Source organism: Myiozetetes cayanensis, unplaced genomic scaffold (assembly GCF_022539395.1).
Source record: "Myiozetetes cayanensis isolate MyiCay16 unplaced genomic scaffold, myiCay2020 scf17, whole genome shotgun sequence".
In the NCBI taxonomy this organism is placed as follows: Eukaryota; Metazoa; Chordata; class Aves; order Passeriformes; family Tyrannidae; genus Myiozetetes; species Myiozetetes cayanensis.
Genome location: NW_026087378.1, coordinates 17,473,628 through 17,500,686, shown reverse-complemented (window position 1 = coordinate 17,500,686; position 27,059 = coordinate 17,473,628). Strand labels below are relative to the sequence as shown.

General features: G+C 43.1%; 1 protein-coding gene across 5 annotated transcripts; it reads right to left on the bottom strand.

Moving 5' to 3' along the window:
- Positions 1 to 426: 426 nt before the first annotated feature.
- MATR3 (matrin 3) lies at positions 427 to 25,907 on the bottom strand. 5 transcript variants are annotated; one of them, XM_050312323.1, is made up of 15 exons: positions 25,838 to 25,907; positions 17,127 to 18,215; positions 12,948 to 13,009; positions 12,316 to 12,357; positions 11,973 to 12,076; positions 10,814 to 10,866; positions 10,301 to 10,426; positions 9,588 to 9,713; positions 9,228 to 9,398; positions 7,828 to 7,959; positions 6,755 to 6,798; positions 5,886 to 6,276; positions 3,899 to 4,292; positions 3,178 to 3,299; positions 427 to 1,699 (listed from the first exon to the last, which is right to left on the bottom strand). In XM_050312323.1, exons 2-15 carry the CDS (start codon positions 18,015 to 18,017, stop codon positions 1,649 to 1,651), a joined length of 2,709 nt encoding a protein of 902 aa, XP_050168280.1. In that variant the 5' UTR covers positions 18,018 to 18,215; positions 25,838 to 25,907; the 3' UTR covers positions 427 to 1,648. The 5 variants fall into 5 exon arrangements, with proteins under 5 accessions (XP_050168280.1, XP_050168279.1, XP_050168283.1 ...); XM_050312322.1 differs by lacking the exon at positions 25,838 to 25,907 and adding an exon at positions 25,481 to 25,728; XM_050312326.1 differs by lacking the exon at positions 3,178 to 3,299.
- Between the last annotated feature and the right edge of the window lie 1,152 nt (positions 25,908 to 27,059).

Below are 27,059 nucleotides of genomic sequence, written 5' to 3'. Positions count from 1 at the left end.
CTATAATTTGGATATGCTATTTAAGTAAAATCTGCACCAGTAGCTGCTTGTTAGCACCTCAGCACTTGACAGAGGCCCCAGAGAAACTGCTGCCACTACACCAGGAGATGGCTGGAGTTTTATTAAGGGATTGCACCCTCTTTGTTTGGGGGATGCAACAGAAAGTCACAGCTGGGAACACAAGTTATCAAGGCTTGACTTCCACAAAACACACAACTTGTGTCTGCTTAACTACAGGAACTTCATCCAGACTCAGCCTCCTGCATCCAAAACCCTTCCAAGCCCCAAATCCTTGCTGGTGGAGGCTCAGGCTGGAAGAACTGGCCCCAGCCAGTTTTATCCATGGGAATGGGGGGGAACGTGGTTTGAACTTCAGCTTTGATGAAAACACCCCAAAATTCCAGAAATAAAACTGTCAGCAGAATATACTTACCAAGGTTTTAACAAGTGATATTTTAATTTGTTGGGAAAGGCAAGAGGGTTTGGGGGAGAGAAAGAAAAGTTCTGCAGGAAGCTGCTGAATCACAGGTGTTAAAACATGCACATTTTCAAGAGCTGGAGTTTCAGTGTGGTGACATGACACAGATCAAGAGTTCAGCAGACACTGGTTAACATGCCAAACATCTATAACAAACCACTGTGGCCTAGCTTTGTTTATTGGGAATCACTTTAGTAACCTGAAGTCACAAATAAGCAGTAAATAACAAAAACTACAGATAAACACGGGTTACACATGCAAATTCCTGTTCACATCTCACATGTGCAGGTACATTAAGAGCACAGTTCTAAAGAGTCTTGACAAAACCAGATTTTAACAAAAAACGGTGTTAAAATGCGGGTATGAAAAATTCCACACGGAGAATATAAAGATAACTTTGTCCACCTGGGGACTCCAATGCTGCTTTTGAGATACCAGGGATGTACAACAGCAACGAGATTCAAGTAAAAGCAGGAAGAGCTCAAGGAAATAATACTGGTTGGAGAGAATGGGCATTTACTTCTCACTAAAAATACATGGAATAGCTGAATAGGAAAGTCTAGCAAGAGCTTCGAAAAAAAGTCACAAAGTTGTAAAGCTGGCTAATCACTAATTTTCCTATTTGCTATAGATAACAGCAGTGACATTAAAAGAAACTGCAATTCAACATTTAAAAATGCAACTTACATTTAAAGACTTTTCCAAAGTGAAATGCAATGACAGCCTTACACTCAAAATTAAATAGCTGCTAGGCTCAGACCAAAATATGGAATGTTCTAGATAAAATAAAAATACAGTGTTACTTTTCAATTTTTATTCAGAATGGAATCAAAAGACAATTTCTTCACCTTGAAAGTAGTAAATCTCATTTGAACAAGGTTTTCTCATAGATGAGCTTTCCACGAGGGTGCAGGATTTTTTTTTCTGTAATAGCTTGAAGTGTCAAAACAAAAACTTGTTGCCATTCTCACATTAAGAACAAATTGTTGTCATTAACTTAACTGCATATGCTTTTTGCTACAACATTTAACACATGAACAGACCTATAATGCCTACTGTATCTCACTAAAACAAAAAAGAATACAGTATTTCCATCTACTACTTGTACTGCTTTTAAAAAAGATTAACATTAAAAACAAAGCCACGTTTTCCTTACATCCTTCCTTCTTTTTAAGCTTCTTTCTTTTGCCTGTAGTCTTCTGCCATTTTATCCAGAATTTTCTGTTAAAAGAAATTATATTTGGGATATATTTAGAGAGTTTTTCACAGTGACAACACCAAGAATAGAAACATAAACCCAATTTCCAAGTTTAACATCTGTGAACATCAATTGCAAAGGTCACAAATAACAAGGCTGGCACTTCTCCCTACCCTGAAGTGGAGTTTGAGCTCCTCTTGGCAAGCCAAGGGAATTCCTTTCCATTCTGTCATGGACCTGTGACAGCCACTGTGCCACTTACCTGGGTGGAATCTGCCACCTACAGAGGTAGGGACAACACCCCCCCTTCCCTGGAGAAGGGCTGTTCTGGAAGCTTGAGGAATTTGTCACCCCTTGGACGACATTTGGTAGCAACATCAATTCACCTATTAATTTTTTCCTGCTCTCCCGGGGAAGGAGACTCCCAGCTCCAGAAGTGCCACTGGGAGATAGAAGCTGCATTTCCCCCCTTCCCTCCCCAGTTCCAAACCCCACCAAGGCCACACAGTCACTCACAACTTGCTAGTCATTTGTGCCATGGAAAAAGCAAAGCAAATCATGTTTCATTTAAGCAACAAAGGTAATAAGTTGCTTTATCCCCCCTCCCCTTTTTACATCAAGCTTTAATGTCCCATAATCTGGTACCTCAATGGAGAAAAAAAAAAAGAAAAAAACACTATGGTGATGGATGAGGTGGGATTTCTTTCTGCAAGACCCTGCATGGGAACTGATTATCTGATCTACTCCTTGATCATGTTGTTTGCTTTTTCGTGCCATCTGCCTTCCTGGGCCCTGTATTTATTGAGGGTTGCCTGTTATTGCAAGGAGAAGGCAAATGTTTGGAGTCTGAGGTGCCACCTCTTCCTTTTCTGCGGAGTCCTTGGGGTTTGCTCTCAGCTCAGGGATGGACTGCTATAAATCCATTTCTGACATAAGTCCATCAGTTCTGCAGGACTATCAGAATTTGGTTTAGCAATGCCCTTTCCTGGAGGTGATCTTTAAAGCAGCTCACAGTAGGAGGATACAGCAGCAGCATTGTCACTCATGCCATGCAATCATGTGATACCTCATCCAGTGACAGCATTGAAAAAGTGCTCACAAAATCAGAAGTTGCAAATGTTTGGGGGTTTTAAACACATAAAACCTTCATCTTAAGCTTTGCTGATTGCTTAAAAACAATCTTGAAGGGACAACTGGAAGTGATCTGAGCCATCTGTATTTATTCTGCAATGCTACTTCTAAGTCTGGCCTTAACTCCAACTGGAATTCCCTCTTTAATCCAAATTTACAGGAAAAAAATGCTGAAGGCCAACTCTAAGCTGTGTATTCTGCATATTATTTTCACAAGATGAAGTTTTGAGAGGTCTACCTGGAGTTAAAAGATAGAGAATAAGCCAATTTCCACTGCCTGGAAGGTATTTTTTGTCCTCAGTCCAGTCTTGTTGAATTCTATTCCCCAGAAAGAATCACGCCAGTTAAAATGAACAAGTTTTTGCCTTACCTTCAACTTTTGATAATGAGGAAGGCTGCTGCAATGGGTCTTTTTTGCAACATCTTCATTTGTGTAGAACAGGGAACACAATTTGCAATAAAACCCTGTTTTGGGTACCACATAATTCACACCTAGAGGAGTAAACACCACAAAATAAACTAAGAGATCTACTCTATATCATTTCTTTTAATGTCATATGTCATTTCAGCTAAATCTTAAAACCATAATTCACTTTACATTAAAAAGCTGCTTTATCTTTAAAAGTCCTTGTTTTAGTTTACTCAAGCCAGGGCCTATTAATAACTAAATATGTGCAGACTTTTTTTTTTTTTTTTTTAAATTTAAAAGCAACCTTTAAGATTAAGGGTCCATTTTATTGGTTCCTTCAAAAGAACTCACAGTGTTCTGAGATCAGCTTTGGAGTATTTAGTATGACTGAACTGTTACCACTGTTGTGCTTTGAGCTAGTAATTGAATTTGTGTTGCTAAAATATACCTCTTTCAACTTAATTTCTGCCTAAGGAAAGTGTTATGGAGAACTGTATGAAAACAAGGGAAAAAAAGAAAGCAAATACTCAGGTTAGGGGAGGAGTGAAGAACAGGGAGGAAAGGGAAGCCCTAAAATGAAAGGGTATGGGGCAATGTGTTGCCAAAACCAAAAGTCAGATGAAATGAGAAATGCTACTGCAATGCACAGAGAGTACTAGAAAAGGAACGGAAGCAGCCTTACCAACAGGAACGTTTGGCTGGTACGGCCCAATCCTAAACTCGTCTGGAACAAGAGGTTTCTCTTGGACGCTCTTGGTTTCCTGCTCATCCTGGGGGTCTGTGTTTTCCTGGGGGTTTTTCTCAGCATCCTGGGCTGTCGTGGCATCTGAAGCTTCCACAGGCTCAGCCTTCGTGCTGTCCTCGGGTTTCGTTCCATTCTCCAACGTCTCGTTCTCCTGCTCTGGCTCCTCGATCTTGTCCACCTTGATCTCTGCCAAGCTGTCCTCGTTCTTGCCTCCCGCCTTCCCTGCCAGGCCCGACTTGCGGAGTTTCTGGTGATCCGAGTCCTCCTCATCCCCCACCTCATCCAGGGTCACAAAGCCCTCCATGCTCCGTGGGAAGCCGCCCACGTAGCGCTGTTGGGAAAACGGGGTCCTTAGGTCAGCTTGTGCTTCAGTGTTCCCCTCAAACTCTCCTAAAGGAGAGCAATCCTTTCTCCAAATTCCCTGGAAAAACGCTCGAGCTCTTCCTTCAAGACCTGCCTCCCTCATTGAACTCTTCCTCAAACGGGCAGAGGTGTAACGAGCTCTTTGGGTGCCCCACTGCCCCAGGAGCAAAGATCCACTTCAGAATCAGGATTTTTTTGGCACCATAAGGGGCCACTGTTTCATCATATCAGCATGTGATTTCATCTTAAGAACGGAGCAAAAAGATACTGAAATTCTCAAGCTGAAATTCCTCTGAACATGAGTATTTTAATTTTAGGTGAAAGTCATTTTGGAATGCACAAGTTTTGTTTCTATTTGAGACAGTCCCACAAAATCCTCAAATTCATGCCTGAATAGAAGGTAAAACCTTACCAGAACTATTCTGTGCCCACCAATGGTATGAAGGCTCATTTTAAAAAAATTAATTAAAAGCTCTTTTTCAACCAGATTAGAGTGTCCACAATAAAAAACCAATCAAGCAAAGGGAAAGAAAACCCAACCCAAACCCCACAAACCACCCGAAAGTGTGGAGGCCTCTTAAAATTCAGGTTCATTAAGAGTGACTGTCTAAACTCTGAATTTTTGGAGACATTCCGCTGATATGGAGACATCATTATTACAGATGCTGCACAGCAATGGTGAGGAGGGCTAAACCAGCATTACCTTTGTGAACGTAGGTTTACAAGGAAGCAAGTTTGGGTTTGAGGCAGTTTTTCACAGTGAGCACCCACACACAAAGAAACAAGGAACACTAATGCCATTTGCACTGCCAGCATTGCTCCTGGCACCATGGAATTCCTTAGCTTCCTGACAAAAGGAGCCCTCACAACTGAAATCCACACACACTTCATTCACTAAGAAGGGACAGGCCTTACTTCCTTGCCAAACAACATTCCAAGTCAGTAGTTACTAAAACTTTGCACGCTCCTCCACACAAGTATGATTAACAAAGCAGCTCGTAGGACATGAAAGCCATGAGAGTGTGGGATCATCTGGTGAGAAAGAGGGAAATCATAGAAAGTAGCCTGTGACTAAGACACCCTGGAAGTCTTTTCTTTCTCCAATGGGAAAGGGCCCTGGCTCACCACAGATGGCCTGGCCCACCTCTTGGGCTCGGTACACACAGCCATGCCCAAGTCCCCAGTCTATTATTCTGTGCTCTGTGCTTGAGGGTAACTACGACCAGGGTCCTGAGAAACTGCTCAGGAGAAAACAGTTCCTGGCTGCTCAGTGTTAATCAAAAAAAGGGGTGAAGAAAAAGACAAGCAACCCCCAGGAGGTGACAGGGTAGGGCCTTACAAGTGGAAGGTTTCTGTCCAGACAGAACCAGGGATTCAGCACTGATTCAAGGAGAAGTTGCATGTGGTGGGATCTTCCACCTCCTTCACAGGAGCTCTAACACCCATTTCTCCTCAGACAGGTGTTCAAGCCCCCAACAAAAGCTCTGCAATACAACCTACAGTGTGTGCTGTCTAAGTCAGACAGGGCTTCCCCCACTCAGATCCTCACCCTATGATTTACCTTTTTAAGCTTTTTCTTGGCTGCTGGAGTGGCCACAACGTTCCCCTCAGTTTTTACTGTGGCATCATCGGGGGTGTCCTTTTTCTCTTCAGTAGCCACATCAGCTAAATTGGCAACATCTGCATCCTCTCCTGCTGAGCTGCCACTTTCTAACAATGCTGCTGCCTCCTCCTCATCCACCAGCAGCTCATCTTCAGATTCCAGGAGTAAATTTGGCTCGTCTTGCTCTGCCTGTTCCCCACTTTTGGCACCTGAGGGCTCAGCAGGATCCTCTTGTTTCTCCTCTTTCCCTTTTTCTTCTGTAGTGCCACTTTCAGGCTTCTGAGCAGCTTCTGTTTTAGACTTCTTATCACTGGGAGAATCTTTGCTGTCTGGAGAATAGGTTCTCTTTCTGTAAAGAACAAAGAACACTTGTTTCTTGTAAACCTGGAGAAAGCCCAGAAATTACTTTTTAAAAAAAACCCAGAGGTTGTATTTCTCTAGACAAGCCTGAAAAATATTTTGTTTCAGTTCAGGAAATGGAAGGTTGAGGGAAACCTTGAAGGACACCATTCTTCAAACATACAAAAGGTTGCTGCAAGGAGAAATTCTCCTTACAAGACAGGACAACTGCTCGTGGGTTTAAATTGCAGGAAGGCAAGGCTAATTAGGGACTGGAAAGGATTTCCTGAGGAGCCTGAGAGGCTGTGAAATCTCCATCCTTAGAGGAAGAGGGTAGGCAGCATATTAGACACAGCTCATCTCCGGGCACAACAAACAACAACTTGATCTCAAAGCTCATCTGACTCTTTTGTGCCGTTTCTGTGCTCTGAATAAGGTACTTTCATATTTCTTTTAAACAACATTATGCTTTAACAATAGGAAATTACCTGGTTTTATCCTTTTTCAGCAGCTCAACTCCTTTGTTGGGAATCTAAAAGAAAGAACTTTGTGAGTGACAGCAGGGTAAGATTTACACCAGTGCTGCAGCATTAGTTCAGAAGGACAACGCACCCAAGAGCTCCCAGTGACATTCACCCACAGGGACTCCTGTACCACACCCACCTACCATTAGCAAACTATTTCAGACAGGACCTGACCAACCCAGACAGACCCTGCCTTCACTCACAGTAATTATCAGTTATTCAATACAAGAGAAATGGGATATCCTGCTCCAGAATATTCCTCTTTTTCAGGAACTGATACAATGTGGTGCAGGCACTGGCACAGATCAGTCCTAATCTGTTTTCTCCTTATCATTAGTGGAAACCTTTAGCAAACCCCCAGCACTTCACTTATTTATGAGTTACTGAACAGGGACTGTCACTTGTAGGCAATACCACAGAGATCTATTCAGTGCATTGCTGAAGGATTTGAGTGTTCGTTTGGCTGCACGATCATGTGCAACAGTACCATTTCTTCATATTCCACAGCAGAAACCTGATGTTTTCAGGAGACAGCTTGACAGTTCAAATTTCTCCTGCTTTTCTACCTGCTGTTCCACTCTGATGGAGAAAGTCTTACACCTGCAGGAGTACTGCCCTGGTGTTATGTGAAAAACCCCTCAGGAACCTGTCCCTCCCTTATATGAACTGCACATGCAGAGATGCACTTCTGATGTGTCCTAAGTTTTCACAAAGCTTATTCATGTTCAGAGGAGGGGGAGAAAAAAACCCCCTCCAAGTTACAGCATGCTCTAAATGGAGCCATTTCAACTAAAATTGACACAATTTACTCTAAAATCTGAATTCCAGAAATTGTTTGGGTTTTGTTTCATCTGAGAGGGAAATCCTTTAACTTTGTTCTAGGCCTCATAACACAACTCTCATGCCAAGTAAGTGCATTAAGGAGCCAGAAAATATTAAAGCAAACCCCTCCATTTTACAAGCAACAGTGAATTCTCCTAAGTGACGGCTGTCTTCACACCTTCAACTGCAATTAAAAAACTAAACCCACTTCCTACCCTTAACACCAGCTTCTTGTACTTCTCAGATAAATCCACTTTCACACATCTGCCTTGGAACCAAAGGGCTTTGTTGGCACAATGCTCCACCATGGCCAAAGCATCTTCCCTGGTCTCCATCTCAATGAAAGCCTGAAGAGATTAAAACAAACATTAAAAAAGACTATAAAACACACAACACATTTGCAGGCAAAGCTACTGAACTTCAAAACACAGCATTTCCAAACACTGAAACAACACTAAAAGGTTCAATTACATCTGTCCTCTCCAAATACTTTAAAATTTATCGAAGTGCTCTATAACCCCAGCTTTTCAATTCAATACCACCTGTGCCATAGACAGTTCTGAAATTAAACAGGCATTTAAATAATCTGCCAAAAATATCACCATGAAGTAAATTATGATTTAAATAATAAAAAGCATCTGGACAGTGAAATTCTTATTTAGTGCCTATGTACTTGGGAATTCCAGGAGAGAGGAGAAACTACCCAGCTGTTACATTTTTTGTTTTTTTGAGAGAAGCCTGAAACAAAAAGGCAGCAATTGCTGGTCTGTAAGCCCAGCTTTGGGAGGAGTTCCTCCTGGGAACAAACCTACGGAACACTAAAGTTTCTGAACAAGATTTAAACAACTCCATGAGCTGGAGTATCCTTGGTAGAAAGCTGAAACCTGCTTCTGCAGCCAGCTTAGACAGCAAGGGTTTTCATTCTGCCAGTGAAATAAGGTCAGGGAGTTTTTCCTAGAGGTCACACAAAAGATTCCAGTAATTTTTCACTTCACAAGTGTGGCATTAAGGGATTCAGGCACTCATCTCTTTTGAAAAGGCAGTGGAATTTCCTATTTAACTCAAGGGAGCAACAAAGTGGGACAGTAAAGCTTAAAAAAAATTAGAACGAAATAGTTTAAGCTCCTGTGTATTTATAGAAATCATGTCCATGCACATCCAAAACATTTTACTGTGCACATGCAATATGCTGCCTTCAAACCTTTCTTTTTCAAGCTAGAGAGCCACAGCAGGACTGCTTTTGTTTAGTTTTAAAGAATGAAAAATAAAGGGTAAATGAAAGAAACATGGAATATTGTTTCATAGCTAATGGTCTTTCAGCCCCAAGAAAACAGTCCCAAGGCTGCAAGGAATCCACATAACCCAATAATTAAGCCTCAGTGCTAAAATATCTTTTTCCCAGCTGAGGCCTGTTCCTGTTTTAAAGCAGCTCACATTATAGGACATTTCACAGGAAGCTCCAGAGCAAAATCCCACCCACATAGAGCCCCCAGATCATTTCCACAGCTCTGCTGGAGCACAAAGTCTGCACATGCACCAATTCAGGGCAGGGCACTTCTCCCCAGGTAAAGCCCTCAAGTTTCCAGTCTCACACAGATGTTCCCAGGGGAGTTACCTGGCTCTTCATCCTCATGAGGATGTAGTTCTTGATTTTGCCGTAGGGCTCAGCCAGTTTGAGCACCGCGTTGTCAGAGTACCCAGAGTGCGGCAAGTTGCTCAGGTGAATCACACGGCCCAGTTCTGGTTTGGGGGGCTCCGTCTTTTGGTCAGGTTTACCCTCAGGTTTCTGCCATGGAAAGGGAATAACGTGTTTTTGAAGACATACTACATAAAATACACAGGGGTGACAGTCCCTTGATGAAGCTGATCCAGCTCACAAGTACAGAAATCAGGAATAACTGAAATGCAGCCGCCTCACAACACTGACTGCCCCACATTAACATAAGGTAGTGCCAAAAAAGCAGGAGAGTTTTACCTTTATTCTCTTGTATTTCTGTGACAAGTGGACTCTGACAGGTTTACCAAACACCAGGGCAGGTGTTGTTGAATAGTATTCAACTGCAGCCTGGGCGTCTTCAGTGGTGGACATTTCGATGAATGCCTGCAATGATAGAGAACAAATGAAGCTCTGCTCCCTCAGGAGCCAGTGCTTCTGCTTCACATAACCAAGTTCTTCATTGCTTTCTTGTCAAAACAGCTGCATCAAAAATGAAAATTGCTTTCTGATTACAACATGCACTGACCTGCAGAACTTGGCATGAATTTCACATACTTTATTTAGGTGCACAAACAGAACTATTTGGTTTGTTTACATTCCACCTAGATTTGGATTCAGAACATTTAACTGCTTCCTGTTTTTTCTCTTTTCTGATACTGGCTTTATCCACACTTCAAAATGAGACACACTGTATAATACAAATTGAGACCAATAAGTTTTCCAGCTTATACTGAAACAAGAACAACATGTGGTATTGTTGAGAAAGCTACGAACAACCAACAAGAAGGATTTTTTAATATTTAAGTGAAAATGCAGTAGGACAGCACTGCTAGAAACATACTCTTCCTTTCCTACAAGACCTTGTGGTGAGGTGTCACTTGGTAGCTGAGCAAGTCCTTCCACAAAACCAAAGCTCAGACAGTAACAGCCACCACCCAGCACCACCAGTAGTGCTACAGGGCCCATCTTACCTCATTGATTTTGTTCAGAATCAGGTGATTTGTGATTATCCCAAAGGGCTCAACGAGCTGGAGCAGCTGGTATCTCAAGTTCTTTCCCCTCTGGAAATCCATGATGTGCACAACTCTGCTTGTTTCCTGTTGAACACAAAGCATGTGATTACTGTATGAAAAGATCCAAGGGTACCAGTAAACTTAAAGAGTCTGTCAAGGCTCTGCTTGATTTGTATTTTTTTTTAATTTTTATATCTTCAGTAGTAACCAAAACAAAATGCACATAGAAACGGTCCAGAACTTCCCACAGTTTCATTAGAAAATGTTTAAGAAGGTTCTGTACAATATTTTGTAGAGTCCTTGGCACAACAAACCCCTAATCTTACGCCAAAGTTTCAATATTTCCATATAAATCCTAAAATCTCACTTTTAAAGACAATCATTTAATTTTAAAAAAAAATCTTAAGAAAGCAAACAAACATTAGATAACAAAATGGTGGGTACAAAAATCATGAGTTTTTAAATACTAACCACTCTGCCCTTCTGCATGTGCCTCGGTCCTTGCATATTTCCATTGCCAGCTCCTTGAACAGATGAAAACAACAAGCTCAGTTCAACCTGCAAGACTGGGATTAACGTGTCTCAGCACGAGTTCTTAACGGTATAAATCACTTGCAATATCAAACCAGAATGACATCAAGTTTTACAAACCAGTTATTTCACTGCAGTCTCAAAAGGCTTTTTATTTATTTCAGAGGTTTTGTAACTTGGGGTTCTCCTTCCTTGCCCCCTTCTGTTCACCTGAACGTCAGAGAAAGAGCTGCATTTACAGCTGTGCAGAAACAGCAGAGAATAAGTAAAGTTCGTTGAAAAAGAAATCTGTCCTGTTTCAGAATAAGATTTGCCACAGCAAAACATCTCTGTACATGAAGGGTGTGAGGTCTCTTTATCTAAGACACACTTTTTAGGTTCTAAAACATCACCAGTTCTATCACAATGCCCATTTTAGTAGGAAACACCAAAAAAAGCGCCTTTTTGATAATTTTGCTCATAGTGAAGTTGTAAATGTTTCAAAAATTAATGGTCTTATTTTAATGAAATGAGGTATGAGTGTATCTATCATCCAAAAAATCCTATGAAGTGTCTCGAAGACTTGTACTCTGTCAGGACACCCAAGTACATGAATTAGTTTTGCTCTTTTAGTCATTCAAACTATTTAAGAGGGAGGAAGTAGCAACATCAGGCAAGAACCTGATTCTTAGCCTCCCTTCCTGAGAGGAAGAGGCATCATCCATCTTCCCATTTCTCAGTTGCTATTCAAATTTAATTCTCAAATTCACTTGAAATTAGGGGGAAAAGCCACTCAGGACATTGAATTCTTGCAAGTTTCATCCAGAGAAATCCAGCAACATGTGCCTACTCCCAAGACAGGTACAAAAACCTCCTAGGGAGGAAAAATCCAAGTCCCAAACGTGTAGATTAATCACAGTTAAAAATCACCAGCCTTAGAATGAATGAGTTATTAACAGAGTACCAGGCTTTGGCCAGGGAAGGACTAAAGTATTTCAGTTCTACTGCTCCAAAAAGTGTTTTCTTTGGTTGTTTTCAAACACTGATAACAAATTAAAACAAACAAAAAAAAACTAGCACGAAGTTCGGCCTTGTAAAAGGAGGTGCTTATCAAGGTTACCTCTGGGCCCAACAGGGGGTCCTCCAAGGTGGAATGGAGGTGGAGGTGGTCCCAGAATTCCTGGTGCAGGGTTTGTGGATTGCTGCAACATAAAGGGATCACCCCTACAAAGAGAGGAAAACACACTGTAATTTTAAACCACAAAACTGTGAAGCTTTCATTCTCAAAACTTCCTAATTTCTGCAGAGCTTCAATGCAGACAACTTCAGCAACTTTTACTGCTGTCTTCAGCTAAAAACCAAAGGAAGAATCCATCTGGTGTGTTGTTTCACATAAACTGTTAAGAACATCCTCTGCTTCAAATAAAAAAAATATAAATACTTCAAAATTAATTACTACTTACATTCCATGTCCTGAATCACTGTCAGGATTCCATTCTGGGTATCTTAAAAGAAACAAAATTAAAAGAATATATAAGAAAAACAATCTCCTCTACCTGTGTAACACCTGTCACAGCAGCTGTGATACCTGGAGATGTAACACAGCTGAAGCACTGGGCCCACTGCAAGAGCCAGAACAGCACTGACAGCAGTGCTGTTCTTCAGGACAAACTCCCTACACTGGTTGCTGAGTGTCTACCAAGTTTTATTTCAAATTGCGCAGTTTGTACCACGACAAAAATGTAGAAGTTGGTAGCAGTGACTACAATTCCAACAGATTCTCAACATTTAAGATCCATTGCAAAATGTTACATTTGCATCTGCAGGATTTCAAGGTTATGAACCAAGATCCCTTTTTGTGCCTAAGATGCTCTCAAGTTGGTTTTATTCACTACAAGGCACCTGCTTTGGGCAACATAACTGAACATCACTTAGAATCAGAGAATCTCCTGAGCTGGAAGGGACCCCCAAGGACCACGAGTTGAACTCCTGGCCGTGCACAGGACCCCCAACACTCCCCCCAGTCCCTGAGCCCTGCAGGGTGTGTGCAGTGCCCAGCCCAGCCCTCGTGCCCGTTCCTGCAGCTGGTTCCTACATTTCGAGCAGCAGCTGGCAGCGGCGGCTGTGAGTCGCTCCATTGATGTGGTGGTTCCACTCCTGCAGCAAAGGAGAGAATTCACCATTAACAGCCACACCGGGCAAGTCATTCTAACAAGCTTCTCCTCTAAGCTGAAGTACTGTAGATACACAGGTAATGAAATCTTTTTGTAGTGCTTTGAAGAGACACTGACCCTGGGCCTGCCCTTCCCTCCTAAGCTGGGAAAGCTGTGTGATGGAGCTGTGCTCGCTCCTGCCCCAGAGTGCAAAGCTCCCTGACCCTGCGCCACGGGCACAGCCTGCCCTGGTAGCCTTGCAGCTGAAGGCTGAGGGTTTGTCCTGAGTCATTGCAGAATTTCCTCCCCTCTCTCTGCTTCATTCCTCAGATTTTACAGATTAACTCAACACTCAGATTTTTAGAACCACTAAGAGGCCAAGAAATTGCAAGGAATTCAGAAAGGAAAGACTAAAAGAAATGAAAGTGCATAGCTAGGACAAACTACAAGTATATGTGTGTGACCTTTTGAGGGGAATAAGGGAGGTCTAAATGGTAAAAAGGAAGAATAATGGAATTAAACTAAATCATCCAGGTAAAACTCCTCCTGGTTCTGGCTTTAGCACTAGAAACTAATGAGGGATTTCTACTTTTTTCTGTAGACTGTTTTCCAGTTGTGCAGCTTCCTAGATCAACAGGCTTCTTTTGGAAATTCTGATTACTACTTCCTTGTCCAGTTTACCCCAGTGGTTACACTGTTATCACACACTGGACTTCCCAGCTAATCACAACTGCAACACTGCACTGCTTCACGTGGTCCTTCTGCTTCTTCTCAGCACCAGCAAAGGAGTTTTTCCTAATCCCTCGTTTCTCCTGGTTTTTGGGTTCTGCCACACTGCCACCATTCTTCTGGATCCAGACAGACACTCCCCAGGCTTACTGCAGTGTTTCCATGTTACATGCCCACCCTGCACTTTCCATAAAGGAGAAAAGCCTGGATTTAAAGTCCCCCCTAAAGTGCTACAATATTACTCCAGGATAACATGGAGCAAGATGAAACCTTCATCCATTTTCTCAAGGTGGAAAATGAGAGCACCACTTTCTCCTGTTAACTGCACAAGATGCTCTGCAGCTATAAATAATTAGGCTGGTAATTAGGATAAAAAAAATATCCCACCAAAACCCCAAATCTACGAAACATTCAATACAAAGATTCTTAACTTCAACACTTGCTAACAAGTATTAGCACTATAAAAAATCCCGTCCTCTGGACACCAAAACCCCTCTAAATTTGGGTGCAGAGTCAGTAAAACCTCACTGGCCAATTCTACCAGACATAATGTGCTTTGGATCTGTCTTAACACATCATTTAGAATTATTCTAAACTGACACAGAAGCTGTCTGCAACTCAGAGGCCAAGTCTGGAAGATCTAATTCTCAGTATACTTAAAACACTTTTAAATTGGCAAAAAAGGGAGCTCTGACATATAACTTTGGATCATTCTTTTCCTCCAAGGAATATGACGACTCATCTATATTAACTTTTTATTGAACAATTCTTAATCTGGATTCCCTTTGCTGCCTGCACCCAGTCAGAAATGTCCCTTCTCCAAGGTTTTGGGGCACCAGGTATTTACATTTACACTCATTAACAGGAATGCCCCATGTGTTAAGGAAGAGAAAACCTAAACTGAGTTTATTCCAACCTAGATTACCCTTTGGCTCAGCTGATGCCAGGGAGAGGACACACTGTTCCTCAGAAATTAGGCCAAACTCGAGCACCTAATTTTAGCCAGCCATCTATTAGGACCACAGCCAGGATTTCCCTCCGAGATGCACCACAGGTTCAAGTGTTTAACCTCCAAATTCATCTCTTCATGTTCCATCAGCCTTTGTCTGGCAGGGAAAACAATCCCTCCACGTCCAACACCTCATTCCTTGATAAAGGGATCAGGACTGACAAAATGCCTGAAATATTTGGGGCACAATTTACTTCACAGACAGAAAACAAACTGGGGCTTAAAATATATACAAACAAATTAAGGAAGCAATTAAGAACATCACTAAAATAAAAAATTGGACTAGTCTGCCAGTTAAAGTTACATGGAGGGTGTTTAACTCCCTGCTCAGGTTTAAAATACACACTGCTTTATCAAACAGCCTTAAAAATGTACAATATTTTATTTGGAAGTGGGGAAAATGAGATTTTGATACTGCAGTCATAAGTTTACATTGTCCCAGCTAAGAAAAGCATTCCCTTTCTGCTTTCCAGAAATTTCAGTTTAGATCAGGTTCCTTTAAAAGTAAAGTTTGGCTTGATTTGATTTCATGGGAGACACAAAATAAGGAATTCTGTAACAGTTACGTATGCAAAGCAGAGGAAAGAAGGAGAGAAAGAGAAAAATTCTTGTGGTGACACGATTTCTGAAATTAGAAACAAAGCCTAAACTTGGGTCATAAGAAACAGATGATCCAATCTCAGATAGTTTAGGGTGTACTAGCAGTTTAAGTCAAAGTATATTCCTACCAAAAAAAAAAACAAAAACAAAACAAAAAACCCAAAACAAAAAAAGGTTTTACATGTTACAGAAGAGGTCAGCCACAAGTTATGCTGTTAAAAGAATTTGGTACTTCTCATACCTGGAGAGCTATTCCAATGTGGATCCTTTCAACAGATCTGCACTCCAAAGCACACTAAGAACCACCAGCCTTTAAAATAAAGAGCTAAAAAGACCCCTACTTACAGGATTACTGGGTGCCATCGTCAAGGGCCTCAGAAGTTTATGTTTTCAATCTAACCCAATGAAGTCCTTTTACAGAACTGAGCATGGCAGCTAAACTGTTAACACTTAAACCTTGTGTGAAAATAAACAGCAAATACAGGAGACAAGAAATCCAGTTTACCGTGATTATTTTATATCAAAAGTAATTAAAGCAACACAAGTTCATCAACTGTCAGATCAGCTGGAGCCATCCAGCATGTGCTCTAAAACTGGTTTGATCCTTTCCTTGCAGGAACAGAATAATTCTCGTGTTTCAAAAAGATCAGATGTACAAAAGCAGCACTTTCTGAGAGGTAACTGTAAAGAAACGGTTAGTAACAGCAATTCCACATTGTATCAATTTTACAGTAATAGCATGTATTATGTTTTCAATTGAAGGCCTTCAAGCTAATTAGCCACTAATTGTGACAAGAGCGGCACTATATTAGCCAATTAAATTGCCTAGTACACTGCAAACCAGCAAGATGAGTATCACTGGAAAAGCTGGAAGTGAGAAGGCTCTGAAAACAACATCTGAACATAAACAGGCCGTTTGGAGTAACCTGCTCCCTTGGCAGAGCTGGACTAGGCATGGATAACTAAGAGGGAAGTCTCAACATCACCGAATACACCCGAAGATCCACTCCACTTGTGAGCCAAGTAAAGAACACTACTAGGAACACAGAGCAGGATACTGCAACAGCAGATTGATTGCTCGGAGAGTCTACAGGGATAGATGCAACATGTGACAATAAAAAGTGAGTCTGAAGTGTTCTAAGAAAGTTGTGAAAAAAGGAGAAAAATGACGACAAATTTCAGCCATAGTATGAGATAGAGTGTTAAAGTGAAATTAAAAAGGCAAGAATGAGCTAATCTAAAACGTGGCTTTTACTTTTGCAAATAAGTTCCAGGGCTCTACATTAACTCTTTCCCTTTGGACAGGGAAAAAGCAGAACTGTGCAAGAATGCATCTTAACTACACATAAATCAGCAATCAAGACAGATGTGGAGGAGAGCTGTAACTAGCTTCCAGAATGGCACAGTAGATACACTGCAAAAAACCCCAAACCAACAAAAAAAATAACAGAACCCACCCCAAAACTGCTTGAATACCAGGCCAGATGTTTGTGGTTAAGAGAACATGTAGATGTAAAATATAAATAAGATATCCCAGTAGATGATAGCTGTTTGACTTGAAGTTAAGCAATCTGGGCAAACAAAATACATTAATGTAAAGCCCTGGTTTACAATGTTTGTTAACAATTACCTTGCAAATAAACCAAGTGCCTTTTTCACTCTCAAACCAATTTTCAGATCATTTCAAAAGCAACCAGGCTACAGAAATCATTAAAGAAATAGGTAAAAACAGAACAGATACTACAACGTAAAGGAAAATAGAAGTATCTGGTGCGTAACTCACCTTATTAGAATGAACTGGCATATCACATATAGAGCACAGATGGGGATAACCCTTCGGTAAGAATCCATGGAAGTCTTCAATATTGCTATTTGGAGGAGCACCTCTCTTTTTCTCAAAGAGAGATCTCTCGGGCCCAGGACCACGACCCATTCTGTCATACTCACTGTCAAATTTATGATAGTTATGCGAAGTCTCACCATAAAAAGATTCATCCCTACACCTTTCTCCATCTCTCAATCTGTCATCTTCATAATCCATTCTGTCATAATAACCAGATTCTTGAGAACGACTTCCATGGTCATAGTCAACCACTGGGTTGAGACTAGGACCACGATCATCAAAGCTATCTCTTCTAAAATGCCTCTTTTCTTCCCAATCGTCCCTAGGTACTCTGTACGGTGGTTCCCGTGTGGATGATCTGCCATCTCTACCATAACCTTCTTCAGCTCTCCTCCTTTTAAGTTGTAGAAGGATCTGAGGCAAGTTTTCAGGAGTGATCTTGTCCTCGGGATAGCGACTCAGTTCATCTAAGTCTCTAGCAGACAGACCAAAGCTGGCCAAAATGTTAGTGGCCTGGTCTGCATCTCCACGGTGCTGAGAAGACAAAGGGAGCGGACCTCTACTTCCAATGTTAAATATAGACTGCAAATTATGGGAAGAGGTACTACCAGAAGACAGTGCACTATGAGATCCTTGTTGGTTCAATGAAGAACTCATTCCAAGATTCATTAAGCTAGCAAGGCGTGCAGTACCCTGGTTCATCCTTCCAAGAGATGCTGGCATATTTAAAGACTGGGTAGCAGCAGCAAGAAGGCCTATTCCTGCAGAGAGGTCACGCCCATGACCTTGTGAATCCCTACTCAGAGATGACTGCTGGAATGACTTGGACATTGTAGAACTAGAGCGTGTCTACTTTATGGATCAAAAAAAATTCCTTTTTTTTTTTTTTTTTTAGAGTTTTTTTAAGATGGCTGCAAAGAGAGCTCACACTAGAAAGCTAGGCAAACTTCACTTCAAAAACGGTAACGCCAAGAAAGAGGATCAATAATGACTGCAGATCTTCTTCAAGCTGAGAAACACCAGACAATTCTGTAGAAAAACAAGCAGTTTTAGTCATAAATCCCTTTAAACAGATGCAGTTTTAAACTTATGCATCATGTTGATCTAAAAAACATTAGAGATCTCAATCTTACAAGGCTTTTATCACATAACAGATTCAAGAGGTACCCAGAGCCTACATATATTATTGCAGATAAAAATACAGCAGTATTTCCTATACATACTCCTTCCACAAAAAGCTACTTTCATACTGAAGACAAGTGAATTTCAGAAGTTGCTGATGTCTAAAAGCATCTGTAAGTTTACTGACACATGAGCCTTGATCTCTGGTTAATGGTTTTGTTCATACCCTACATTAACTGTACTGTGTCTGTGAGAAGACCACAAAAAACTTAAGCCCATAGAATCCAAGATGACTTTGGCATATAACACATATTTGAAAATGAAACCTGTACCACCACAGAACAGGACGAAAGGAAGTTAAAAGTAACCGAAGTTTGGGCAAAAAGTTTCTGCTAAGATCTGTAAACAAGACCAAACATAATATTCAATCTTTATGCAGTAAAATTCCAATTACTGATGTGAAGACAGATGTGAACAAGAAAAACAAGTTTTACATTTTGCAGGAAGTAAACAAGACCTCTTGTTCCAATTGCAGTTACACTGCTAACAGCATTTCAGAAGTGATTTTTACTCTGTTCCACTGCAGCTGTGACATCAGCTGTACTCTCAGACTCAAGCTAAACAAGGTCAGGCTTAGTGCTGAGATGGGAGACCCAAGGAAACCCTGCTCCTGCAGGAAAAGACCCCAGGTGAGTCAGGAGATGGCACATCACTCCAGACAGCCCTGCCCTGTGCCAGCACTGCCTGGCTCAGGCCTGACACCGTGACCACATGTGGGAGTTAAAGATCCTACAGCACTGCTCACAAGAGAGGGATCTGCCTCATGTCCCACTAAAACACTAACCTCATATTCAAATATTTGGTTCCACTGCATTACCTGAAGTTTTAACTACACGCTATTAATATCCACAGTATATTTTTTGCTGCAATGAATATAGTTCATAAAGTTTTTTAGTGCAGAGCAGAAATAAACCATAACACTTCTCCCCCATCCTCCTCCAGCCTCGGGACAGACACATGAAGTTTAAAGTAGATGAACACACGTGAGAACATTCCACCAGGAATTCCTCATTCGTGGGTCCCCGGCGCTGGAAAGCCCTTCCCATCTCCACAGAGCAGTTCTGCTTCTCCACTGCCACTCAGGAGCACAGACACACCAGCACTTGGGAAAGAAACAGGCACACACTGCACAGCTGCAAATGAAACCAGCTCCCAGGAGAACAGGGGGAATGCAAAGGAGAAAATGAAAGCAAGGACTTTTCCTTGAAGAGGTCAGTTCTGCAGAAGGCAATGGCTCTTGTACTACAAACAGAAGGAAAAAGGTCAAGGTTAGGAGCAGCTCTCTATCCCCACTGCCAGCTCCAACAGGGCATAGGGTTGAAAAGCACCTGGGTTTTCTTTCTTGGCAGCAGTGTTACAAAATCATGCATTTATGTAAAAAAAAATGGATTCTATAAAAAATACATAAAACACACAAACCTCACACAGCTCCATCTTTGCAAAGGAACTCCTCCATACAGCATCCTGCATACTCTTGTTATCAGTACATCTAAACTCATATTTCACCGAGTTTTTAAGATCCATATATGCTGGAGTCAAAATATGCTTAATTGTGTGACATTTGGTTAAGAAAAAGAGCTTGAGAAAATTGGGGATGGCAATAAGTTTAAAAGAGTGTGAGGCAGAAGACAGAAAAGCACTGCAGAAAGCTTCAGAGAACAGTAATACAAGAACAGAGGGGGAGCAGATGAGGCAAGTCCTAAGGGAGATGTCCCAGACAAGGGGGCCCTACTAGGACATCTGAACAGAACACATTTAGGAACTGTACTGTAAAAATCAAAACTTTAGAGTTCAAAAATGAAATATTAATATTCACCTGGGTACCAGGCTTTATCTTACATTCATTCAGGAATCTTCAAAGTACTTTATTACAATTTTTAAAATTAATCCCTACTCCTTATATTTTTGCCCACATTTCCTCCTAGTTCATTCACACACTTGCAGAAAGGCCTGAAGCTGAACTTACTGGGTTCTTCATAAAATCAAGTGCTCCAGAGGGCTTTGCAAGCCTGAGCCCGCAGCGGTTCAGCAGGAGAGGCTCAGTGTGTCCTGCCCTTACTGCAAGGACCCCACTATTCAAATTCCTACTAAATCAGGAAAGTTCTCCGTTCTTCCAAAACACCCTTTCTCTTTGAACAGATGCTCCCTAATCCTCTTGTCCCAGCTTTCCATTGGCAGTTCATTGTCTGCTGCTCTGGAGATTAGCAGAGAACAAACCCCACGGCATCCCAGCCTGGCAGGACCCCGCTGACACCACTGATCCCACCACAGGGGGCCTTACAGAACCACACCGTGCTCCTGCTGCAAACACCCAGGGAAGGAGGGGGGAAAGGGAAAAATAAAAATAGGAAAGATGGCTGAAAAACCAAGACAAAGACACAAAGAAGGACAATCTTATGGAGAAGCATGAAGTGGGACAATCAGACAAGTGTTTGATGAGGACAGAACACACGCTGGCAGTTGGTGCTGCTCATGAAACTGCCCTACACCTAATTGGGCATTTGAGTGGGGTACTTCAAAAAACAAGTGAATTATCCTCCAAACCCCGCTGTTTCTTATCTTGTAATGGCTGCTGCACTCCACTCTAACCACCCCCACTCTGTAAAGTCAGATGAAGACAGTGAACCGAGGTGGGGGGAAGAGCCCCACAATCAAGGACCTTTAACTTCCACAGGGTCAGGTTTCACGGGATTCTAAGGCAGCACTTCCTGTGCTGATCACTCTGGAAACATTCCATGGCAGTATCTGATAGAGACAGGTTCCCATGGAGCAGGGCCAGTCTTGGAGCCAGGGTGCCATCACCTGAGTCACAGCAACAAGACAGGTAGGACTGAACAGAGCTGCCTCGGGAGCCAGACAGGAGTTAGTTGAAAGGGTTATGTTAATTGTTCTCTGGGTAATCCCAGCTATACTGGGAACAGACTCTCAGATACAGGGCTTTTAAGATCTGTGGACAGAAATTTGGCCATGTTAAGATTTGAAAATATATAATATAAAGCAATTGTGAAATAAGTTGAAAGGCAAAATGTCATTGGATTTCCAGACAAATGCGGACAACGAAAACAATTTACATCTACAAGTTGCTGAGTTTTCTGTAAAGGCAGACAACAAAACCAAGAAATTTGAATCCTACAGAACACACTGCTACCAAAAATAGGTCTAAATGAGGCTGATTTTCAAAGGCTGTAGAAGGTTTTTCTTTTAGTGTAAAACTGATCATAAACTCTTTTCAATAAAGCTTACAGAACTCTTGCTCCAAAATTAATTTTGTTCTGAGAATGGTTTAATTCAGTGAATTCTTGGAACACATTGATCATGCTGAACACAATAAACTTAGCTTGTCACCTTTTATGGAACACCAGCAGGCTGAAAATAAGTCCCTGGCTCCCTATTCCTTCTGCCACTCTCAGGGGGTTTTAACCTATGCATAGTTATTAGAATTTAATGTTAATCTTGTTCTTATAACAACTCATCTTTTACCCATTCCTCTTCCACTATTTATAGGAAAAATGTCTCAAAACTGGAAAGAACTGTTTTCACTTTCTACTCAGTTTCACTTCCAAAAACATTAGATTTAATTAAATAAATTCAATTATGGTAAAAATATGAAATAATGGACAAGCTGAAAAGCACACCCTGGGTCTGTAAGAACTCAACATTTTGGCAGGTCGAACACCCTTGGGAAAAAAGTTTGAAAGAAGTTCTACATCCACAATATTTGCTCTTTGGATAAAAAGCTACAGGTTTTCCTTCTCCTCCCTTGGGCACTGTACTTGGTGCAGTGATCCTTTCTGCCATGGAAGAATTCCTGTTTCTCAGCAAACCTGGCTCCAGCACATCATGGCAAAAAGGCTTATTGATGGAAGAGATCTGCAATTTGGACGGGCAGCTCCCCAGGCTGCTCTGAGAATTAATGGCAGTAAAAACCAGAACTTGCAAGAAAATGAGAAGCAGATGTTATCTACTTGCTGAATGACCAAGTACAATGGATTTCAAATGCACAGGATTACACAGAAAAGGCCACCGTCTTTCCAAAGGCAAAGGAGGAATTGCCCAGCAACCTCAGAGAAAATGCAGGTTCTCACCCATTTCAGGTCCAGGATTTATAAATAACCACCAGGATATACAAATAATCATCCAGGGTGGTTGTTTAATGTTGTTGTTTCACGTGCAAGAAAACATCTCATCTTGTTCAACCATCTTCAAAGGTCATGCCCTCAAACACTCCAGGGGCACCTGGCACGCAGGAGGCACTGGCTTTTTTGGGGCACAGATTAGACAGTCTGTTTCAGGCACAACACCTGGAAGAGTTTCAGTTCTTAGGATTATGTTTAGCTTCATCCCAGTGACTTCCTTGAACAGAGAACATAATTATCTGAGATCTGAAGTGACTGTAAGAGAGATTGCTTCAGAACAGAGGAAAGGTATATTTATACATGGGAATTAAAATGATAACTTTGGCAATTAAGAATTTTAAAAGAACGTACAGTTTTCAACATCTGAATGCAGAAAGGAACACTAAGACAGGCCAGTTTCCTATTTCTGCTCATTACATAATTTAATATAGTCAAGCATCCCTCTTTTGTAAGAAGTGAATAAAAAAGTGCATTTATTCCTTTACAGAAACAGAAGTGGAAAAAAAAAAGGCCCAAGGAATAGTACAGAGAGAACAGAGAAGGCAAACCCCGTGTATTTTTAGAGAGGGAAAGGAGTACCACCCAGAACCAAACTGATAACTGCTGTCACGTGTGCTGAGCACGCCACAAACACATGGTCACCTCCGTGGCTTCCAGCCACCCCTCCCTGCTGCCTCCAAGGCCGTGTGTCACCTCCAGAGCCCCACTCCACAGCATGAGATGCACACAGGTTCCTGCAGCTCCAGACAGCTCCAGAAGCCAGCACAAGGGCTCTGTGTGGAATGCTGAGGGAAGCTCTGACGGCACAGCTGTGTCCCTGCCCCTGGACACTGAGGGGACACTCGCTCTTCATTCCCATCAGCTTTGGGACCAACAGCCCCACAGGCACCAGAACTGACGCCAACACACAACATCCCACAATTTTCCCAGAGAAACAGGTCATACAGAGAATGATCCTGAGACAGACCAAACCAGAGTTACCCACTGTAACAGAGAACCAAATTTACCCTTTTTCTTTTTTTTTTTTCCTTTTTCAAGAAACCAAACAGAACAGTTTTGTTTCTGATCTGGTGATTAAAAAGCCTTCTGACTAACCAATCTGCCTCCAGGCGTTTCCAAGGCTGGGATGAAATCCCGTTCTTTCCCAGATGAAATCCTGCATGAAGTTGCAAGACGTATTTTAGCTGCAGACAAGAATCAAGGGACTGTTTGACTGGTTTAGTGTTCAAAAGAAAAACCCTCTTGTTTAAGCTATGACTGCACAATATGCTACTTAACCACTCACAAACTAAATTAGTTCAGAAATATTGTGAGGTATTTGCTTTTGTTTTCAAGACTTGTTGACTCAGAGCACTGATGAAGAAAGGAAGCAACACTGAGGGCACAGAAATACACTCATTAATTAACTGCAACAGCTTCTCCCCCAGTTTTGCTGAGCTACCCAGAAGCCTGTCTATAGATTACAAAATACTTTTGCATTCACCCAAACTTTCAGCAGAGCCACGTGCAAATCCCAGCCAGGGACAGCACACAGCATTTCTTTATTTCTCATCAAATTAAAGAGCACTTGAACCGCAATCCTGAATAAACCACGTGGCAACAGTATTACAGTTGTGTGGAACTTCAGTTTGGAGCCTCGAAGACCAACTCTTCTTTCCTCCTCCTCAACTGGTTTTTAGTTTTCAGCTTTAGGAACATGGATATTTGCATTTTAAGGGTGCATTTAGGAATTTCTGTGGGATTCTTTCTCGTCATTTAGTTCTGGGATACGAGTAACAGCTTTTGCACAATGCAGAAGTACAGACACCGGGTTACCCCTGCACAAACACTCGTCCAAGGCTCAAGTGCCATTTAATTCTGCTGTGTAATTTAGTCATGAATCATTTGGTGGGGCTTTAAATGGAATTCTAGACAGAAGTTCATTAATTTCCTGGTAATACATTAGAAATGTTAGTATGTTCCACTACATTTCAGAAAACACTATATTATTTTAGTACATAGAAATCGTAAATATATTAGCATATTTCAAAACATAGGAAGATTAAGTCACTGGATCAATAGATTCTTTGTAAAGAAGTATCAGAAAACACTCCCTTTTCCTCTTCTCACAAAACCTGCCCAGATGCTTTAAGAAACTTACATTTTCAACCAGAGCTGCTTCCTACTTATCTGACTCTAGGAAATCAGGACCACCTACAGTTTAAAAAACCTGAAGAATTTAAGGCTTTCTAAAAAGAATAAAGACTATTAAATTGTTTAAACCAGTATCAGATACTTTTTTCCCAAAGGCCTGCGTCCTGGACAGAAAAAAAGCCACACATTTAGAATCCGAAGGATGGTTCAGCTCTCTTTCAACAGCTCATTTATCATTTTAACAAAGCACTTCTTCAGGCTCCCAGAAAGTTCTTTTCAACTTGTGCTTATTTTCAGCATAGGTGAACTTTGTATCTCGTTACTCTGACTCTGGAAACAGAGTATGCACATTAAAAAAAACGATCAGGAAGGAAAAAACAACCCTGCATCTCGATTTGTAAGCAGGCTCTGAATCCTATGAAAGTGAAACCGAGTAGAAAGAGGGGTCAAACGGATGCTGCCCTGCCAGAATTCCCGGTTCATTAATTTTTAAGGCCAGATTAAGATCCAAACGTGGTTTTGCCCGTGACGGAGCGGTACGGGGGAGGGAGGGGCCGAAGCGCGGGGGCCCCGGGGCTTTGTTCGGGCCGGGCCGCTCGGCCCGCAGTGCCCGCGGGGGGCGCGCGGGGGCGCCGCGCGTGACCGGGCCTGCGCGTGACCGGTACCGCCAGCGCGGGCCCGCGCGCCCCCGGCCCCGCGCGCTCCCGCCTCGCGCCCCCCAAACCACCCCCTCAGCACCCCCCCCCCTGTGGCGGGGCCGCCGCCGAGCCCACAGTGGGGTCCCCGCACGGCACGGCAGGGCAGGGCAGGGCAGGGCGCGGCGCCGCTCCGCTCCGCTCCTACCTGCGGGCCCGCGGCAGCGCAGCGCGGCGGCGGCGGCGGGGGAGGGACTGCCGGGCGGACAGACGGACGGACGGCGGGGCCGAGGGAGGGACGGGAGGGACTGAGGCGGCTGCGCGAGCCCCGCCGCGCTCGCGAGAGCACGCCCGCCCCGCTGCCCGCTGCTCGCTCACGTGCCCGGCGGCGGCCGCCCCGCTGTGTCCGGTAGCGCCGCTGTGCCCCGTGCCGTGCCCGGTCCGTGCCCTGTGCCCGCAATGCTCCCGCCGCTCGCCGGGGCCGCCCCGCCCGCCCTGAGGGGTGTGGGGATGGGGGGGGTGCCGCCGCCGCCGCGGGTCTCGCGAGAGGAGGGGGGCTGCTCACCCTGCTCTCGCGAGAGCGCGGCCGCGCCGCGCGCCACCAGCCCGCCGCCCGCGCGCCGCTCATTGTCCGCGCTCCCGCGGGGCACCATGGGAAAGGCGCGGGGGGCGGGGCGGGGAGTTGGCCACGCCCCTTCCCCGGCGGGCGGGGAGTGCGGGGGTTGTGGGTTCGAGTCTGCCCTCAGCCCGGCCCGGGGAGAGGCATCGCCGCCGGCGAATTCCTGGGATATCCGGGATATCCCAGGAATTTCCACAGTATCCTCTGATCCCCGAAGCACCGTTCCCTGTGCCCCAGGGCACACCTGGTCCCTCAGCGGCCGGTCCGGCCCCGCGCAGCCAGCACAGCCGAGGCGCGCTCTGCTCAGCACGGCGCTGGTGGCACCATCGCTCAAAGGGTTACAATTCCGGCTCCCGCCGGCGCTGGGGGTCCTTAGAAGATTCTGGTAAAAGCCGCCGCAGCCAGCGTGCGAGGCTTTGCTGTTCCTCCGATCCAACATTGCCACCTGGTGCTGGCCCAGGAGAGGTCCCCCTGCTTCTGCCCTCACGAAATCGGTGCTTTGTCACCAAAGCACCCGTACGACTGGGCAATTATTTATTATTTGGAGTCCTTTCATAGTGACTGTCTTTATTCCCTATTTAATTTTATGGCTAAAGAACCAATCTCTCCACCATCGCTTTACAAAGGGGAGGGTATGTGTGTGAATTCAGGGAAATCTCCAGGGGAAAGGAAAAAAATCTGCCTTTTTAATTCATCACAGGCTGGTCTTTCTTCTCTACGTGTGGCTGCAGAGCACAATAACACAGTAGGTACAATAACACAGAAACAATAACAGCAGGTATTTTTTAAAAATGGGATTGGTACAAAATACGTGTTGAAATAATATAACAATATTCAGAGAACAATCACAAGAAATTCAGCTCTTAACAAGCTCAGGATAAAAAACGATTAAGTGTTAAAAACATAAATCTCAGTTAACAATCCTCCTGTGCAGAGCAGTAAAAGCAGAGCAAAGGTAAAGCAATCCAGCTACTTTTGCCCAGTAGAAGTCACGTATAGGTTGCAAAAAGCACGGTGCTAATAAACAAAACCATATATCAGGCTGGCATTTCCAACATGCAAAATGCGGGTACTCCTCCATTTCCTGGCTTTATTTCAATGCCAGTCTTGGACTACATGGGTTTTCTCCCAATTTACTTTGTTGTCCTTCGGTCAAGGCACTAAAGCC

Excerpts from the sequence above, each read along its gene's own strand:
- MATR3 (XM_050312323.1), bottom strand. The coding sequence starts at position 18,017 with ATGTCCAAGTCATTCCAGCAGTCATCTCTGAGTAGGGATTCACAAGGT. Across the intron at positions 12,358-12,947 it reads TGCCAGCTGCTGCTCGAAAT|ATACCCAGAATGGAATCCTG; the intron begins GTAGGAACCAGC and ends GTTTCTTTTAAG. Across the intron at positions 12,077-12,315 it reads AGTGATTCAGGACATGGAAT|GGGTGATCCCTTTATGTTGC; the intron begins GTAAGTAGTAAT and ends CTCTCTTTGTAG.